Source organism: Melospiza georgiana, chromosome 7 (assembly GCF_028018845.1).
Source record: "Melospiza georgiana isolate bMelGeo1 chromosome 7, bMelGeo1.pri, whole genome shotgun sequence".
NCBI classification, from domain to species: Eukaryota; Metazoa; Chordata; class Aves; order Passeriformes; family Passerellidae; genus Melospiza; species Melospiza georgiana.
In genome coordinates this window covers 33620819-33640969 of record NC_080436.1, presented here as the reverse complement: position 1 = coordinate 33640969, position 20151 = coordinate 33620819, and the positions used below count along the sequence as shown (strand labels likewise).

General features: G+C 44.1%; 1 protein-coding gene across 1 annotated transcript in view; it reads right to left on the bottom strand.

Annotated features, from left to right (window-relative positions):
- Positions 1-114: 114 nt before the first annotated feature.
- GPR39 (G protein-coupled receptor 39) overlaps positions 115-20151 on the bottom strand; it is a 74229-nt gene continuing 54192 nt past the window's right edge. Inside the window, exon 2 of the mRNA XM_058028450.1 lies at positions 115-623. Coding sequence (XP_057884433.1) covers positions 115-623 — 509 coding nt within the window. The remainder of the gene's footprint in view (positions 624-20151) is intronic.

The window sequence follows — 20151 nt, the reverse complement described above, 5'->3', positions numbered from 1 at the left end:
AACTGGAAACAAACCCATCCGCGTTATTCCTTTTCCCATGTTGTCCCTTTCCTGGGTCATTTCAATTTCCATCTTTTTAAGCTCATTGCTAAGCAGTAACTTTGCCTTATGAGGTCACACTTGGTGTTCACAGAGGCCGTTCTGAGCGGGCTCTGAGCCGCTCCCGAGGGGTTCCAGGCTGCGATCTGAGGGTGCAGAACCCGTCTCCTGTGGGCTGCAGCCGGGCGTGGGCTCCTTCTGGAAGGTGCTCAGGAAAACTTTGGCGTTGCCCTTGGCGGAAGAGCCGCGCCTGGAGGACAGGAAGAGCAGCGGGCGCAGGGAGCGGCTGCTGCGCGCCTCGGAGCTCTGGTTGGCCCTGAGGAACCGCTCCCTGTTGGCGTGCTGCAGCGTGAGGTGGCAGCACAGCACCTGCAGGAACACGCTGCGGAACTGCTGCGAGGAGATGTTGTACAGCAGCGGGTTCACCACCGAGCTGAGGTAGAAGAAGATGTCGGCGATGGGGAGGAGGGTCATGTAGGCTTGGAAGTAGGGGTAGGTCCAGTCCTGCTTGGGTTTGGCGGCTGCCATGATCCTCCTGACCTGGTTGGGCATCCAGCACACCGCCAGAGTGGCGATGATCAGTCCTGCGGGCACAGAGAGCAAGAGAGAGGTCTGCATACGTGGGGGAAGACACATGAAACACCATCAGTTCTGCACTTACTTGTTAGGAAATGGTACCAATTTTTCAGTGTTTTGCTTGACAGCTTTTTCTGCCAGTAGCATTTTTTGTTTGTTGTTTTTAATAACTGTTACAAGGTCATTGCGGCACATGCTCAGACAAAACACTGCATAGTGCTTGGATGGTGTTTCTTTGTACCTGTTGTCATTTATTGGTTTTCAGAGTGTTCTTTTTCTGATCATCTGTGTCTTTGGAAAGAATATGGTTTCAGTTTGGTTTCTGCTCTTACATTTCTTCTGTCTTTCCCTTTACTTTGAAAAACAAACACAATAAATAGAACCTATAGCCATATCAGATCAGGCAATACCCAGAAGAGATCAGATTCTTGTTTGTACTTTACAAAAAAGAAAATGTATGCATAATAATATATTTCGTGTTATTTTTGGTAGATTCCCTCTTACAGAAGCTATTTTTAAGTAAAATGTGTATGGATCTTTTTATGGTAATTAAGATATGTTGGGCTTTCTTAAAAATCAAATTCCAGTGGAATTAAATGATGAATGTAAATGAGAAAAACCCAAGCCTAGTCATGAAAGTGTAAGCAGTTTCAGATAGTAAATTACGCTTTAAAATGTGGTATCTGACCATTTTGTATTTATATGTAAATATAAATACATGTTGCTGCATCACTAATGGCATTAAAAAGGGTTGGCTGAAGCATTGGGTGTCTCAAAATTCAATGGATTGAGTTCTGCAGGGTGCAGCAGCCCTGCAGGAACGTGTCAGTGATGGAGGTGGCTGTGCCAGGCAGGACATGAACAGGAGCAAGGCACCTCATGGCATCCTCTATTTCTCCTGTGTGCCAGCCCTGCAAATCCTGCCACGCTGTGTGACATCCCAGGTACACAGAGTCACTCCTCCTGCTGCTGCTGCTGCTCCCCCAGCAGTGCTGGCTCGCAGGGACAGCTCCAGTCTGCTGTCCCCTCTTTGCCTCTCTCTGTGCAGGAGCTGCGCCTTACACCAGTTTGGAGGGGCAGAAGCTGCAGCCTGGCTGCTTCCCTGGGCAGGGAGTGTCCTGGTGGGGCAGCTCTCATCCTGTGTGTCACCTTGTTAACCTCATCCAGTGCCTGACCCCTGCTCCCAACAGCAGCACAGAAGCTGTTTAAGTCTTGCTTCTCTAGGCTGAATCAGATTTCCCCCACTGGACAGGTCACTGCAGCAATGACATTTGGAAATAGCAGGGTTTTGAAGCCAGGAAAAGGATACTTCACTAGCAGGAAGATGTGAATGTAGCAGGGAATAGAAGAAAGATTTTTCATAACTTTGAAACTGCCAGAGCTCCATCAGGCTCTGTCCAAGTTCTCGCCACCAGTACCCCTAAGCAAAGAAAAGGTATGAAATGCCTTTAAAAAAAATTAATTTTTTTCATAAAAGGGATAATTACTTTAACAAATTTATTATCTCCCTGAATAAGCTACCAAATAAAAGCTGTCCTTTGGATCCCTTGGTTCTGTAATCACTTACTGGGGTAGTGATTGGGATGGGGAAGTAGCAGATCTTAAACAGCACTGGCTTAAGAGCCCTGGAGAGCTGTTGTTGACAGGCTAGCAGTAAATCCATCACCAAAACCTTTGTCATTTTCAGTTCTTTACCTACCAGAAGTCTCCTCAGCCACTGTTCTTTGCCCTCAGTCCCACAGTCCCCTCCCTGCCCCTGATTTTCCCCTGCCACCTCACCTCACTGTTCAGTACCTGCTGTGCCTCTGTGATCTGAATTTTATATTAATCCTGCAAATGTTTGTGGCCTTCAGTGCTCTTTTCCTGCTGTCAGCTTAACAACTATAGGCTGTCAGTCCTGGCATGGGCCAAAAGAAAATAAGGCCCCTTCAGCAGTGACTTGTGATGAATCTTATAAAAAGGCAGTGGAAGGATTTTATTGCTTCACTGGGGCTTTTTGTCTGGTGCATCTTAAACACAAAAGTTCACAAGCCCAAATCTGTGGAATTCTCATCAAATTTCACCAGAAGATCTCTTTCAAGTAGGAAGAAAATAAGCTGTATTGTACAATTTTATTTTATTTTTTTGTTCTTGGTTAGAAACAGGATACTTCATCATGCTGATTAATAGTTTCCTAAATTATGAGTGCTGCTTTGAAAAACTATGAGCAAACAATGCATGCAATCATTTTTAAAGCCCAACTACATTGCTCTGTCTGATTTTTTTTTTTGCTTCTATCTGAATTCTTTGGCATTGACCTTTCTTTTTAATTCAAACTGCCAACTGCTTAAGATACTTCCTTATATTCCTCAGCCCCTTTTGTTCTGGAGAAGTCTGGTAGTGTGTACAGCCAGTGAAAAATGAGCTGCTTGTGCCCTTGTGCAGCACAGGCAGGTTTGTCTCTCGGGGGGCAGGAGAGGATGGCTGCAGAACTCTTGTTTCCCAGGGATGACTAATTGTTCATTTTCACACTCTGAGAAGATGCCTGTTGACTCAAAGGAGATGCACCATGCAAATAAACATGCTGACAGACTCACAGTATTTTTCCCAGCTTTCACACTTGGCATGGCAGTGTGGAGTAAAGGGAAGCTCAGCAGAAGAGCAGCTCAGCTGTGACAGTGTTCACAAGGGTCTGAGGATGAGGGAAGAGATGAGGATCTGACTCCATGTTTCAGAAGGCTTGATTTATTATTTTATGATATATATTATAATAAAACTATGCTAAAAGAATAGAAGAAAGGATTTCATCAGAAGGCTAGCTAAAAATAAAAAAATGAAGAATGATAACAAAGGCTTGTGCCTCTCAGACAGTCCGAGCCAGCTGGGCTGTGATTGACCATTAATTAGAAACTACCAACGTGGGACCAATCACTGTTGCATTCCACAGCAGCAGATAATCGTTTACATTTTGTTCCTGAGGCCTCTCAGCTTCTCAGAAGAAAGAATCCTAAGGAAAGGATTTTTCAGAAAATATCATAGCTACACTTGGGAAGCCTCTGAGCTCAGCACTGCTGCTGTCAGGCTGAGCCTGGATTTGGGCTCAGGAGTTTGTGCTGTGCTGCTGTGCCAGAGGTGCTTAAACAGCCTCAACCAGCTGGAATGGAAACCACACTGAATCTTAGACCAGCACTGATGTATTTTTTCCTGTGAGCTTGCTGCCTGATGGGAATAATTCTTCACATTTCAGCTCATGTCCATCTTTGCCTTCCACTCCTTCTCATTAAAGAGAGAAAGATCAGTGGCTCTGCTTTTTCCACCCCATTTTCCTGACCACTGCATGGAAGTGACACAGAGCCGAGCTTTATCTTCCATGGAAAAACAATGTTTATAAACAAAGTAATGCTGTGGTTTTGCTACCTCCATCACTGGTGCTTGAAATTTCCAACTTACATTTGAATTATTCCAGTTCAATCATCAGAAGGACATTAGAAAAATGCCAGCAGAAGCCAGGAGCCCTTGTATTACCTTCTGTAAGTAAGAACATCTCAACCTTTAAATAAGAGCAGGAGCTTAGAATTCATTTAACATTGATTTAGTTATTTCAAGGTAACAAACAAAACAAAAGACATGAAAAGGTCCTTGACTAAAACTACATTATAAAGTTAAACCATAAACAAGCCACACAAGAGTTTACTCCAAATAGGAATTACCACATCCGACTACTGTTTGAATCTGAAAAGAGCTCAGCCAAGCCTCTTTACAAACAAAGCATACAAATTTAACAACACTTTAAATTTGGTAATCATTATTCTAACTTCCCAAAAGTCAGTCCCACAGTATTAATTCTTAATATGTGACAAAGGATCATTTATGTAGTAAAATAAACCTAGAATTTAAGTGCCAGTAGTATAAATATTCATTGCTGGCAGAGAATAGGAGTTTGGCAGTCATCTATCCCTTAGCAATACTTTTTTATTACTCAGAAAATTCCTCTGGGCCATAGGGGACTGAATTAAATTCATTATGAACTTTATTGCGAAGGATTTTAAATATGTGCAGATGTCTGGAAGAGAGGGTTTCCTTCTCCACACTTCCCCTTGTTCTTCTGTTGAATAGAATTTTGTCTTTTTTTTCCTATACCTAAGCACTTAAATCTGTCTCCTTTTAAAACCCAGTGCTTTGCCTCTATCCTGGCTGCTGCCAGCCATCCCACAAAGCCTAAAATTGTCAACAAGATGATAATTGCCACCGGACAGTGCCAAGAACAGGCTTCCTCTGGCTGCCACAGCCCCTTAGCTGAGGCTGTTGGTGACCTCAGGTACAGAGTCCTTTGCCCGTGCACTTCACCCTGACCATCCTGGTGGCTCAAGGTGTGCCAGGCTCTGCTGCTGCTCCATCCCAGCCAGCCCAAAGCACAGCCAGACCTCAAACCTTGCCTCTCTGGGATCTGATTAATGACACAAAGGCGGGCTCCCAGCATCTGCTTGTAAACTGACATTTAAATGGCAATTGCCAGTGGAATATAAGCATATGGCTCCTGAGCTGTGAGTCAAGTGCAGGCAGGAATGCAATTGGTTCAGAGGAAAAGCTTTTTTTAGTGTTGGTTTCACTTTTGTGTGCTTGGCCCGTCTATACTCAAAGGCACAACATGACACTAATGCTTAGTCACAGTCTTCAAACAGTGCATCAGAAGTGCCAAGAAGTCCCAACAGAGGAAGAAAGACCACCTTTAATTATTAAGTTTACCATCATAAAGCAATGCTAATTACAAGGAAAGCACTTAGTCCCTACTGGGTTCTGCTACAGGCTTTGAAAACATAGCAAAGATACCTTCCCACTAATCAGGGTCTCAATGGTCTCAATATCAGCCACTGATAACTCAGGAGAAGGGAGAAAAAGCAAAGACAGAAGTACTAATTAAGAATGCTACTTTCAGGAGGTGGCGTTTTGGCTTGTATTGGTGTTACATTTATTATTTTAACCATGAGAAAAATCTTGGTTTTTGTTAGAAATAAAGACATAAGGCACTAGATTATTGTCTTCCTAGCTTCCAGTAAGAATCAAGGCATGAAATGCAGCCTTCAATCACTGAGATGACCTTCCCAACTGCAGATCAATGCAGCACTGCCTCCCAGCATCTGCAGCTGCTCTCTGCCTCTACTCTGCTGCTGCAGCTCCCTGCATGTCAGGAGGCAGCTGCCATATGCTCCTTGTCTCCTGACAATTGCCATTGAAATGTCAGCTTACAAACAGCTGTCACTGTCACTGCTGCAAGCCTGGCCTGTAAATGCAGCCAGGAAAGCAGGCAGAGTGATGGAGCTGCCCCTGGGCACTGCAGGCCAGTGGGAAACTGAGGCAGGCTGGAGCTCCTCAAGCAGGGGGCTGTTTTCCATGCTCTCCAATCTCAAGGATCTCCTGTTGGTTCTTCCTTGGACAGGGAAGAGTCTGGAGCAGTTTCTCTGCTCCTCATGCAGCTGGGTAGAATCTCAGACCCAAGCCTGCAGCTTTTACCAGCTCCTGGTGAGTCCCTGGTGTCAGCCCCTGTCCAAAAGTGACTGGAGCCCCACTATCTCTGACCAAAAGGGTGTGCAGGAGGCTGGGAAACAGGAACACAGCTTCCACTTCTGCTCCCAGCCCCATCATTGCCTCCCCCATCATCTCCCTTGGGTTTAAGGGCAGAAAGTTTAAAAGCAAGATGCACAGAGGAGCTGCAGTGTCTCTTCAAGGCTTCTGGGGAAATTGCAGCGTTTATGCCAGAGCTGGTATCTCCACATAAAAGGTCTGTATAGCACAAATCATGTGCTAGAAGGCCTTTGTATATCCTAAATTAGTCTTGTCAATGCTGCCAGGCCTGCATCCTTCTTGTACAGCCTGTCATCATCTCTAGCAAAGCTCTGCCCGGCTCTCCAAGATTCAGAATAAGGGCAAAAAGGGAACAGGACAGATCTGAGGGATAACTCTGCAGGCACAGAGAAGTGGCCACGCTCCTCTTGCCCACACACCATTGCAGCAGGCCCAGGCAGGCTGCTGGGCTCTCTGTGGCCCCAGAGTGCCCACAAACCCAGTCCAGCTGGCCCACAGACACACACAGGTGTGAGATAAACCTGCCACAGGCCCCTATCACATCCAGCTGTGTGCCCCTGTCCAACACCTGCATGTCCTTGTCTGGGCAGAGATTCCCAGGTGGGTCTCAGGTCAGCCCTGCCCCTCGTGTCCCTGCTCTGTGTCCCCATCACTGTGGGCACTGAGGCAGCTCCTGGGCACAGAGTCACTGCAGGCAGCACCACCAGATCTATCAAACACAAGGGGAGGTTGCACTGCCCTTACCAGGGTACTCATGACCATTAATCTCCCATTTCCCAATTTGTATTCAGCGCACAATGCCACAGCCATCAGTAAGGGTTTTGCTTGAATGAGGGCTGCACTGTGCTCCATGGGCAGGATAAACTTCTAACAAAGATTAAAAACAGGAAAAGAATACTAATAATGCAAACTTCTCCCTTGCCCTTCTCAACCACATGCAAGTTTCTTCTGTTGAAGGACAAACATTATAGTAATAATAAGCACATATTGATGCATGTTGAGGAGAATATAAAATTTATTAACCTGAGAGATAAATATTGATATTGCTTTGTCCATGTCAATATTTAGTTCAAGGGACAATAAATTTTGATATTCACTGAAACAAGTCAATACATGCATTGCCACATGCATTTTCTATAAGCTCAAGTTATTCAGAATTTGTCTTTTTTTCTTATCCTCAACTTTCAGAAGCACAGATTTGCCTCTCAGAAATGCTTCTCTATAAGAGAAGAAGGCAATAAGGAAACTAGCCCTACTCAGGCAGGGAGGAAAAATGAGAAGATATGGCCAGTGTCTATCTCCCAGAGAGTGACACAACCTCTTTGTCACCAGTACAGGCAGGAAAATCTCTAAGTGCTCACAGAGAGGCTCTGGCAAACACCCCACAGCCCTTCTCAGAATGGCTTGAGCTGCACAGAGGCCAGCAACAAACTCGTTATCCTTGTGAACGCTGCTGGAAGGATTGAGCACATGGGCTGGGACAAATGGCTGGAAAGCAGCTCCATGTACACCCCACCAACAGCTTCCAGCAAAAAACCAATGGACCAGCAAGTCCCACAGCCTTCAGAGGCATTTGGGTCCATTTCATGCTCCTTATGCTCCAAGGGTGCTGTGCAGTGAGGCCACATCTCATTAGAGAGCACACCTGGGTGACAGGACAGCTCTGTCCCATGAACTGGAGCAATAAGTGAAAGGCACTGAGGAAAAAATCAGCTGTCTCTTGGGGCAATAAATGAACCAAACCGGCAGGATTTTAATAAATATATTGCACATGAAGTCGTGTCTCTTCCAGCTGGAGCCACCATTAAGAGTCTCACTAAACCCCAAATGCTAAAGTGATGCACAAATTCTTCCTGTAAGTGGCCATTCCCTGCTCAGAACAGCAATGTGTTCAGGTGTGGGGCACTGACAACACAGGGAGTCTATTTTTTATTTTATTTAAAGCATCTGTAGATAACTGGAGTTGTCAGGGATATCAAGAAGAATTGCACACAAGAATTTGCCCCATGGCATCAGAAAATCACCTGCTGCTGTTTTTGACACTTCATTTCACAGGTGACTACGTAAATCATCACTGAGGCCCAGCAGATGCTGCAGAATCCAAAATCTCACGTGGATTGGACTAACTCCCCTGCCTTAAACCCCCTAAAGGGTGCCATGAGAGAGACCAAGCTGGCTTCTCAGAGCTTCTGGCCAAGTGTCATGGAGCCAAACCAGGGATACAAAAACATGCCCACAACCCCTCTCTCTGCCTGAAACCCCAGCATCACCCAACAGTTTGCTCCATTCAGGTCCTCCCTGCCCTGCCACACACATTTCCTCTCTTGCCTGGCAACAGAGAGCTGCTCTGGGCTGGCTGAAGCACAGCAACATCCCATCAGTGCCTCACTGGCAAAGAGTAAGGCCAATTTTGTGTTTCCAGAAACCTGACTTTTAACAGAAGCCAGTGCAGAAGGAACCTGCCCAGAAGAACACTTGACCTTCCTTGCAGAGGTGCTGATGATGCTTCAGTGTCCTGGGTTGAGAAACACAAACACTGCCATTAAACAGGAAGATTATGAGAGGTTTACATGGAGCTGAAACAAATTTTTTCTGTGTATTACTGATCCACACTTCTGGGACCTGCAGGGCACTACAGCAAAATCTTTTCTGCAGCACTGGAACATAACTTAAGTGGATCCCATCACTCCACAAGCAATGGCAATCATTGCTCTTCAGAAGAATGAGCTATTTTTACTTTGCACCATCATCTCACAGCCCACAGCCCTTAGTTTGAGTGGAACCAGAGGCACCAGAAGTTGCCAGGGGAACACAGATATGCCGAACATAATTAGTGAGGACACAAGTGTTAACAGTTTTACTTCTTAGCAATTTAAAATGTCTGACAATTATCTTCAGTTCCTAGCAGGGTCAATTTTTGCTTCTCAAACATTTTTAAATACTGTCATTTCTCAGTACAAACAGCAGAAAAACCCTAAAAACACTCAAAAAGGTTTCACGACAGGAGTACTGTTACCGAACGCCAGCAGACGTTTTGTGATAAACACTGATTAAAATCTTGATATGCTTTTAAAAAACAGACATGCTCATGGAGTACCAGTGGGAATCATGTCAGTTTCAATGCTCTGTTGGGCTTGCATGTCAAGGGTTTGGCAGTGGTGGCTGCAGAGGTGGCCCCTGTGAGAAGCTTCCCCCAGGTCCAGTGGAGCCAATGGCACCGGGATGGACCCGGCACTGGAGGGTTGTCCTGTTCTTCAGCATTAATCTTACAATATCAAACTCCATCTTAGCACTCCTTATCAGCTATAATTCAGTCCTAAATGTGCCCAACACAGGGATGATGCTTTAATTTCTGATAAAATTGGATAATTCAGTGCTAAGGCTGCACCCTCTGAGAGCAGGTTTGTCTTTCAGGTCACCAACACACCACCTTCCTTTGCCTGGGACCCCAATTTCTGCACGGAGCCAAGGCTGCCCCCAAACACAAAAGCCAGCAGAATTTCCAAAGCTCCCTTGCCCTCTTGGGTGCTTTTTCTCACAGAGGTGGGTAAACAGTCATGAACACACAATAAATACTAGCCTGGCATTTGAAGCGAGGGCTGACTGTTCATTCAGGTGCCCATCTCGTGCAGTTTGTCAATAAAACAAAATCCAGCATCTGCTTTTGAGCCATTCACTGCTCTTCACAAGCACAATTTGCCAGTAAAACATAAAAGCCCCTTTAAAATCAGGGCTTCTTTGGTGAAAAGAAGATCAAGAATGTTGTGGAAGTACTCATTGACTCAGCAGCAGAAGAGGTAACAGGGTAAAATAAATATAAAGTGCTCACTTTTAGAAATTTTAACATTTCAACTGTCAGGAAAGACATGCTTATTGGAAATTGTTAATTCTGAACTGAGAAAGTGTTTTTAAAAATCACTAATATGGACTGAAATGTGTAGAAGGGAAGAGGTTTAGTTTTTATTGATGCTTCTTGCTTGCAAAACAAATTCTTACCATGGTTGCTTTGATTTTCTTTTAAAAAGACTGAAGACCTGTTTTCCTTCTGCATCGGCGAAACAATGGGGAAGATACATCTTCCATATAAATCTCATTTAAATTCTGCATTCTAACTAGCAAACACAATTTGGAATTGAGAGGTTTTTTTGTTTTTACATTACAAAATGAGCCGTTGCAACATTAAACAGCTCATCTATTGTAATTCAGCAGGAGAAATCATTGAACAATCAGCTGCAGAATACAAATACAGAACGATGCTCTATTAGCTCTGCAGATACATCAGATACTTCAGTGAGCTCTGCCAGAAAGACAAGCTTTAAATGTGTTTTATATGGAACTGATGATCATGGGGGGATCAGCAAAGCTCTCCCTAAATGAGAGATGTATTATCAATACACAAGTCAGATTTTCGTACGAAAAACCTGAAAATGAATAAAACTTGCTCTATTTTAGCAAGTGAGATGAAAATGGAATTATTGATGCACAAATGGCAGCACGATCATGCTTGCCAGCTGCTCTAAAAAACAAATGCAATTGGAGTTTATGTTCAGCAGCCTAAGTGAGAAGAGAAACCAGAGCAAATTGCCATCAAAATCATGTGGAGTTATCCAAATTCCACCGACCAAAATCTGCAACAGGAAGCGGGAGCCAGGGAATGGAGGAGCAGAAATCCACAAGGCAGCTGTGGCACCACTGGCGTGAGGCTGACAGCTCAGGGGCTCAGCCTCCAGACTGAAGGGCTCTTCTTTGTGCTCCTCTGTCCCTGAGAGCTGTGATATCAGAACCTGCAGGAGGTGAATGAGCTGTCTGGTGTGGCAGACAGAACCTTTGGGAAGGGTGGGGAGAGGAGGAATCGCTGATCCAGCCACCTCCAGTGGCAATCCCAGCCCTGCAGGGCTCAGTTCCAGTCTGACTCTTTGAATTGTGTCCTGGCTGGCATGTCAGTGGGGGAAACAAAGTAAATGCTAAGCAACAAGGCAGCTGTATTTTCAAAATTAGGCCTAACCTTTGATTATTTGGATCAAACCCCTGGGCAGTGGCAAAGCTCCTTGCAATCACTCTAAGAAAAATGTCCCAGGCAAACAGGGCTTGTTTGCAGCTTCCCTCCAAGAAGGCTGCTCAGGGAGCTGTAGTATTTTGATTGCAGCAAAGTTTCTTCTCTGCTAACACCTGAATCTCTCTATTTACATTTTGGAGCTGTCCAGAGAACCGTAATGAGTGCAAACCTGACAAAACCTCCTTTCTCAAGCATTTTCAAGGAATATATATGCAAGACAAAGAGCATTCTTCCCCCTCACCACAGCCTTGGCAGCAGCCTAATTCAAAATTCCCCAAACCAGGCTGGAAGGCAAAAGTGCCCTGCAAATGGCAGTCAGGTAAACACCTGGGCTTGGATTTGCCCAGCACACGGACACCATCTGGTTTGAGAGCCTGCTGGCTGTGCTGTGATATTTGCATTTTGCTTCCTGAAGCTGCTGGGGACCTCCAAAATGTCTCAGGTGGGCAGCAAATGAATAAAACCCAACCTCAGCCTTGCACCTCAGCTAGAGCTAAAGTTGTCAGCTCATTTTGCTGCCTATAATCTATTTGAAATAATCTCTCTTATTTAAAGTTTGGGAAAGAAAAAAATACCACTGTATGCTCCTTTCTTTTATCCAAGCTCTACAGGGTACATTCTGCTGGCCTTTTAACTCTCATTTATTTCCTTGGGGTGAATCCACAGCTAACGAGAGTATTCCAGGTGGAACTGGAGCATGCAGCTCTCTCTATCTTTTGTAGCACCTTTCCAAGAAACACTAAGAGCTGTAAGATATTACTGCAGACCTGAGAAAAGTAATTAAGCTTGAGCTCCAAGTACCCAACAGCTTGCTCTGTCCCTCTCTTCCAGAAAATGAAGGAATAAAATGGTGCTTTTTAAAGGAAACTCTATAGACAAATAGCAAGAATCAAGATGTAGAAATGTATTGTATTATGCCATTTTTAACATAAATTTTGGGATCCAGTGATAAATATGGTGTTTTCTGGAACATAGTGAGGATACGGAGGATTCTACAAAGGACTAAATCTATCCTACTGTAAATTACAAAATATTTTTCTTCCTCCAGCCACATGCAGCTGGTTCCAACTGTGGACACACAAGACCCACGTGAAGAGAAAAGACTTCTACAATAACCCTTTCACATATAATAAAAATATGACTGTGAAAGAGAGAAAGAAGATCATTAAATATCAGAATTCACAACTGAGCAGAATTCAGCAACTGAGAGGGTGATTATAAGCATTTGGGAACTTTCCTATGCATTTATATAGCACTTTAGGTTCAACTGCTGGACTTCAGTTTGACCCAGACCATGACAGAAATAGATAATCCTATTGCTTCTGACATTGCTACATAATTTAGTTGCTGTTCTGCCCCTCTTAACACAGCTATATCCACTGGACTTTCATTTCTGGTCCTACTTCCAGAATGGTCTCTTCCTTTGAAATAAGTTTTCTACTGAGAACTATCAAGACGTCTTGGGAAGAGATTTTCAAATATTTTCTTTTGAACCTTGTAAGGTTTCTACCTACTAATGAGTGAAACCCTAACTCCCAAGAACAAAGCTAATTTTTCTCAAAGTATTCAAGAGATTAACCCAAAAAGTATAAATCATCTTCCCATATGGCAGGAAACTTCTTTGACCAGTAAGTCACAGAGCAAAGGACAAGCGGCCTTATATTATTATATATTTAGGAATATTAGAGCAATATTCCTACAATATCAGAGCTAAAATGGTCTCTTCTCTCCTCAAAGTCAGAGAGCCAAGAGCCAGGACTTGGTGCTCCGGTGACCCCTGGGGAGCTGTGAGTGGGTGACCCTTCCAAACTCTGCCTCCCTCCTCTGAATTTTTTTGGTGGCTGCATCTTTGGAGCCAAATCAGAGCATAGGATCTGCTTTGGGGCACTGATGGGCTCCTCCAGCTCTTTACTGAGGCAGCTGGAACACAAGGGCCTCCAATTCACCCCAAGCACCAAGTAAATAATGTCACCTGATTTGCTACAAGAATATTCCATCTAGAGCATCCACCTATATCCAGAGGCAGCATCTTCAAAACCCAGGCACTTCTTTCCTACTGCTTTCCATATACCAAGTTAATTTATTGGACAAAAAATCCTGCAGAGATGGAAACTAATTCCAGGTAGGTAAAAGCAATCATGTACACTGGTAAACAACAAGAAACAACACAGAGGAAAACCATATTTTAAAAGGCTGGTACTTAACACTGGGATTACACTTGCTCTGCTACCCTGAGCCACCTCATTACCTCAGTGATTGCAGAAATCCTGCTACACTCACTCGGAACTTCACAACAGGATCAGGGGCTGAATGCAGCTGAAAACCTGTTTAATTAGCAGCTGATCACAAAAACCAAAATGTACTTACTTGCATCTCCAGATAACTGGAAAAGCATTTCAATTCTTACTGCTGTAGCCACATTTCTACATTAAACTGTATTATTTTTTAAATCTTGCTTGCAGTCAATCATATTAACATGTCCTATAGGGTTTTTTTGTGAAGTACTTTAAAAAAAACCCAATGGACACAGTGTGGAAAAGCATCTCAGCATAGTATGAAGACCTGTGCTTAATTTTGCATTCTTTTTTTGGAAAAAATAGTAGTTGTTCTGCGCTGAAATTCATATTTGTAATAAAAGCCCCACTCAGCTGCTCATATACTAAAGAAACAATTCATGGCTGAATAATGTACCAATTCAAAAGCAATCTCTCTAAGCTACAGGAAACCTCTTGAGTTGCAAGTCTGAACAAAATGAAGCCTCAACAAAATGAACCACTTTGAAACTAAATGAAAATTTAGCCAATTGATCTGAACAAGAAAATCCTATGTACAATGCATGTTTTTTTAATCCACGCTAGAAAGACCTGCTAGAAATCATGTCTGGGGAAAAAAAATCACACCAATAAATCAAAAGATGGTGTTGTTGTTTGTTGGTTTGTTTTTCTAAAGGATATTTCTTTTTCTAATGGGATAGTGGTTTTATAACTTTGTGTTTAAATAGCACCTGAAAAAAAAACAAAACCCTGGATGGTGTCTTAGGAGGGATGTTCTGTCTTCCAGCTTTAATTTTTAATCTGCCTTTTGGTGCACCTGGTTCCTGACAAACCTCTCGGCTCCAGAGTTACTCAGAGATCAGCACACCAGGAGCCAGCCATGGCTGAAAGGAAAGGGAGGGTTTGGTTTGTGCACTGCCGTGAGCCACTGGGGCAAAATGATTGCAGATCAAAATTATCAGGCTGCTGGAGCCATTCAGGCTGGCAAGATGAAGAGCAGAGGGAGGGACATGATGCAAGTGCTGGGTGTGCAGCCATCCAGCAGTGCTGCAGGAGTGTAAAGGGCAATGGAAGAAGGGATGGTAAGAGAGGAGGGCTGAAGGCACTGATCGTATCAAGAATATCTTGTTTTTTTCGAAGCAGCATGCCACAAGAAAATGTTATCCCCACTGATGCAGTAAATGAGTCTGTTGTTCATGGAGGTGGCTTAAGGAAATCAGGGGTGGGCAGAGGAGAAGGTCTAGTCATGCAAAAGCACAATTTGCAGTTGGAAGCGGGTTTTGAACAAGAGTCAAATGAGAACACCTTTAGGGAAGACACACAGCTCAACCTCATCGGGACCACTGGGACATAAAAGGGCAGTTACACAATTACCAGGGACAAAAGGCCTTTTTTCATTAAAAAGTAAATGAGTATGATCAGCAGGCTCAAAGGTGGGTGAAGAGGTGTCAGTGCTGGTGGATGTGCCAGCAGCAGGCAGGATTCTTTCCCAGATTGAGACACATACTGGGTTGGGTTGAAAAAAAAGCTCCTTCCCAATCTGGTCCCAGGGACAAAATTAAAACTCTGTTGTAACAAGATGAGCAGCAGTGTTAGACATGTGGGACTCAAAAGAACATTTTACCCATCTGAAGCACTAAGAGAAAGGATTTGCATTGTACATTTGTACAGAACAGGGGATTTTTTTTTTTCCTAATTAAGTGGTATTGAAATATGCAAACTGTGAGCTGCTCACTCACTCTGCTAGAGTTAGTGATTTACAGTGACATGTTTACCTTTAGTTCCACACCTGGAAATAGGAGGTAAATCAAGTGATAAGCTGCCAACAGTGGTCTCAAAATGGAGAGCACTTTACCCCAGAGCTCCTTGGAGCTCGCTGAGCTGGCACTGCATTAGAGCAGATCCAGCAAGATTTTCCATTAATGGCAGCAGCTGAAGGCAGGTACAACACCCTAACAAACTCCACTGGTGCACACTCTGCTGCCATGCTTTAAGGAGCAAAGAAGCTGCTGCCTTCAGGAGGTGTTTCAGGAACAAAAGGGCTCAGAGCATTTCGCAGGGATGAGGAGGAGCTGCTGGCACTGAGTGATGTGAGGACAGGGGCACACACAGCTTGTGTTTGGTGCGTCAGCCCTGGTGGGCACCCAGCACTGGCTGGAACCTGGGAATAGGGACAGGGACTGCAAAACCTCTGCCCCAAAAAAGAGGCATTTTCCAATGTCTGCAGCTGTCCATCCAGAGGAGCAGCTCCCTGCACCGCTGGCTGGCAGAGCTCAGCAGGGATCCCCCTCCCACATCTCCTGGGAATTCCTGTCCCCCAGCCAGGACAGGGTCTGGGGGTCTCTCTCATACACTTACACCATATCAACAACATCCTGGAGAAACAAAGGAGCATCAGAGCTGGGAGAAAACTAAAGCACAATAAAACCCTGAGGCCAGAAAACAGAACATCAGCACAAAGGAACCACTTTCAGCACTGAGGATCGACTTCTGTCTCGGAGAAACAGTTTTAAGAAAATGCCACCTCTCATTTGTGCTGGGTCTCACTTGCCTGCACCAGCCAACTTGGCATCCCCCCTGACAGAATGCCATTGGTTCCCAGTGCAATGTGTCTGGGAAATCTAATTGTTTCTCCAGAAGCACTTTCTAGCTCGTGAAGTTCTTTAGAGCTGCCATGCTCCGTGGCAATCAAAGTGTCTCAATAAATATGCAAAAGTGTGCTCAAGCCAGAAAGCCTTCCAAGAAGGAACCAAGAGAGCTTTTTTTCCCCCCCTTTCAGCATGGCTCAGAGCTGCTCACAGTCTGTGTTTGTCAATAGCAGTGAGGCAGCAGAGCACAGGCACTGCTCGGGAGGGTGCCAGTCTTACACTCCCGCAGGGCGCCAATCCCACGGGGTGACACCAGGGACACTGCGGGATGAGAGCAGCCAGGAAACACTCACACACTCACACACACACCATTCAAGCTGCTCTAGCGCTCAGCTCGTGGAGAAACCCCTCTCAGCACCGTGTGTAGCAATGCCTGATAGCTGTAAATAACTTTCTCTGTGTTTAATTCATGTATAATGAAACAGCAGTGAGCAAATGCGGCTCAGCACTCGGGAGAAGAGGCTGCTCAAGCAAATGCATCTCTGAGCCTGCATGGCAGAGGCCTCTTGCTGTGCCACAGGCTAATGGATTCCACTGCCAAAACATGAGTGATGCACATTTAAATATTAGATTTGTTACGCAGCTTAAAAAGCAGAGCAGTTGTTCCCGTGTCCAAGCAGGAAGGTCCTACAGTCTTCAAGTGAAAGTGCAAACTCTAAGCTCACTTTTGATTAGAAAAACAAGGCCAGTGGAACACTACCAGTGATAGCGACAACTTTTGGTTGCCCTTTTTAAAGTGGATTTGAAATAGGAAGATGCTACAGGTGGTAAAAGATTTCCTCAGCATCACAGAGAAGGCACTGTCCCGAGGCAGAGCATCAAACAGATGTGGATGTCCTTCCTCATGGAATCTTTTCTTCTCATCTCTGCTGTCTTCCTGGACAAATTTACCAGCCAGAACAATGGCAGAGCATTACTTCAGCCCTCTCCCATGATTAACAGGTTCAGACTATGCTGCAAATCTTCCTTTCAAACTTTTTTTTTAAATAATCAAAACCTTACTTCTTGAAAGAAAGAACTCCAAAAATCCATAGTTTGCAGAAGAATGTATCCATATTTGTTCTATGTTAATGCTTTACCATGGCAATTAAAAGACTGGAAAACAAACCCAAGTGACAGGTATATTTTTCAAGATCACTGATCTTTCAACTAGGGGGGAAAAAAATCCCAGCTTTAATTGCACAAAGCTGCATATCATAGTTCCCTCTCTGGAGATTTCATTATAGGCCTGAAACCAGAGAATTGCATTGCCAGCTCTTGCCTGCTCTTCCAGCTATTTCTGGTTTTTAATAATTATTCATTAATTGCACACTATGATAAGATCCTTGCTGTTTTGAAACATTTTCCCTCTGGCCCCCATACTATTAAAGACCCTGATTGCCTGCCAACAGCGTAAAATTAAAAATCAAAGCACTACCTCTGAAAGGTTTAATATGTGCCACATTGAAAGAGTTTCTACAGCTTACAGCCATGTAATTGCATCACCAGCTAACTGCACCATCTCTCCCAGTGTTTGAAATGTTTTCCTTTGAAACATCAGCCAGCTGGGAGCAGAGGTTTTGTTTAACACCCTGATTTACTCTATGAGCATGCCAGAGTGCTTTTATGTCTCCTGTGTGCATCCCTGCTGCCGTTCTGGCATGGACACCTGGACAGAGGCACCTTGCTGCCACTGGGGAGAGGGATTGAGGAGGGAAATGAAGAGACAACACTTCAAGGAGGAGATTAAAACCAAGCTGAACCTCCCCCACTTAAAAGCAGGTGGGGTTTTGTGCCTGTTTTGTGCCCCTTTTACAGACCCACCTCTCTCTTTCCTGTGCTGCTGCTCCCAGCCCCTGACACCTCCCTCCTGCCCTGGGCTGCTCAGCCCACAGTCACTAAAAGAACTTCCATCAGTCCTTTCCTTATGGATATCTGTTATGAATAAGAAGCTTGACTAAGCCAATATTCAAGCAGCAATCAATTTATTATTTAATATGGTAAAGTATGAGCAATACAGCGCTGGGTACAGTGGGGGAAGTTTTCCCTTCAACTGCACACCAATAATTGATGGTTACAGGTATTTATAGGGGTACTCATCAGTTTTTTCCAGAAGTTTCCCAATCTTTTACTCATCAGCAATTTTTATTCCAAGTTATTACATCACAATTCTATACACTATTGTCATTTTAATTTCTCAGGATGTATCCCAAAGGACTATCCCCAGATGGTGATGGTCCAGTTTCCGAAAGAAGAAAGACTGATCCCATCTGGTGGGGTCCAGCTCCCCAGATGTGTGTCCACCTTTTAATTGCAGAGACTCTAAATCTCATAACAGTGATGTCCAGCTTCCCTTTGGTCGAACCCATAAACCCTTGAGGTGATGTTCACCTTCCTTTCTCAAGCTGTTTTCCTCTGCTTCAATAAGGCGTGAGATAAGCATATTCCCTTTATATATATTCCAAAGCTATAGTTTCAAGGATACAAGTAATATTCTAAAATTATACTTCAAAAGGTTATTATTGCAGAGCTTTTCATGGATTAAATGCAAGCAAAAAGCAACATCTTTAACACCTTAATTCCAATGTTCCTAAATCAACTAGGGTTAATTGCAAACAAAAGATAGGTTCAAAGGCCTTTTTCCATGCTTTATTCTCCTCAGTTATTATTAGAATTCACAGCTCTCACATTGTCGGGGTCCACACATTTCGCATGCACAAATACACATGTCGCCTGTTTGTACCTGACACGAAACACAGCTTTGCATCTCACATATCCTCTCCAAAAGGGGTGATGCCCCCACATTTTGCCAGGGAAGGAGCAGGCACCCCTTGCCAGTGGCTGGACAAACCCAGTATCCCCAGGGACAGGCAGCAATTCACAACCAGGTCCTTTCTCTGATGCACCGAGATCTGAATGATATTTCTTCACCTAAAAAATCTCATTTCTTCATCATAAAGGGCATGTGGATAAGGACAGGTGGCCAGTGACCAGCCCAGGGCACACACCCTCACTGCTGAAGGAGCCCGGAGAAATTTGTGCAATTGAGTTGATCAAAGCTGGTTTAGACAAAGAAAACCAGGGAGATGTAGCTTGCATTGATCGAACTGAAGTCATGATATGCCAAAGGGGAATAAAGATGCCCTTCACACAGTTTGGCTTCTTTAATGATTTCAATATTAACAGTGCTCTTTCCCAGAAAAAGGCAATTTTCTACCTTCATTTTTTTTGGACCTTGTGATTATTACAAGTGCCAAAAACTGTTTAATGCTTATAAAAGCATACCTTAGAAAGATATTACTCCTCTGCAAGCCCTCAAATGAAGAGGCTTTGGTTATTTTATCTGTTTGTGCACCAATACACTCTTTTAATTCAAAATCTGAGTCCTGCTTGCCCTGTAATCTGGTTGTCCTTCCAGTTCATCAGGTTTCACTTTCACAGTACTCCCAAAATCAGGCTCCTGCAGGCTCTGTGGAGCCTCCCTGGAAAGCTGGGTGCCTCTGCCCTGCTTACTCCCTAACCTCCAGGCTGGAATTCTTCTCCCTTAATCCCACACTATCATTGCAACTGGAAACGCAAACACTGTAGATAACAGTAGATGGCTTGCTAAGACAAAGTACATCTCTCTTCACAGTGGCTTTAGGGAGCCCGAGAAGCAGCTGTTTGTTTTCCAAACTGCAATTTAGAGGTTATATAATGAAATGTGCACTTTGTTTTGCAGAGATTTTCTGTGTTTCAGGCTGTTCCCTGAAGAGGAGGAACGCTGCTGGTGCCAAGGCATTGTTAATGCTGGTGTGGGGGGCAGGACAGGACATGGGGGGATTTTTTGGAGGGGTAAATGTGGAAATGTGGATTTAGGCTCACAACATCAGGTACTGAGACCTTGGGCTGACTCCATCCTAAAGCTTGTGCCTTAGAGTCTAATTTAAAACAAAATTCATCTGTCATGGTAATAATCTTTTTACTGGAATTGAACAGATTGATGTTCGAAGGAAGTTTCTGGGCTAGAAATTCAAAC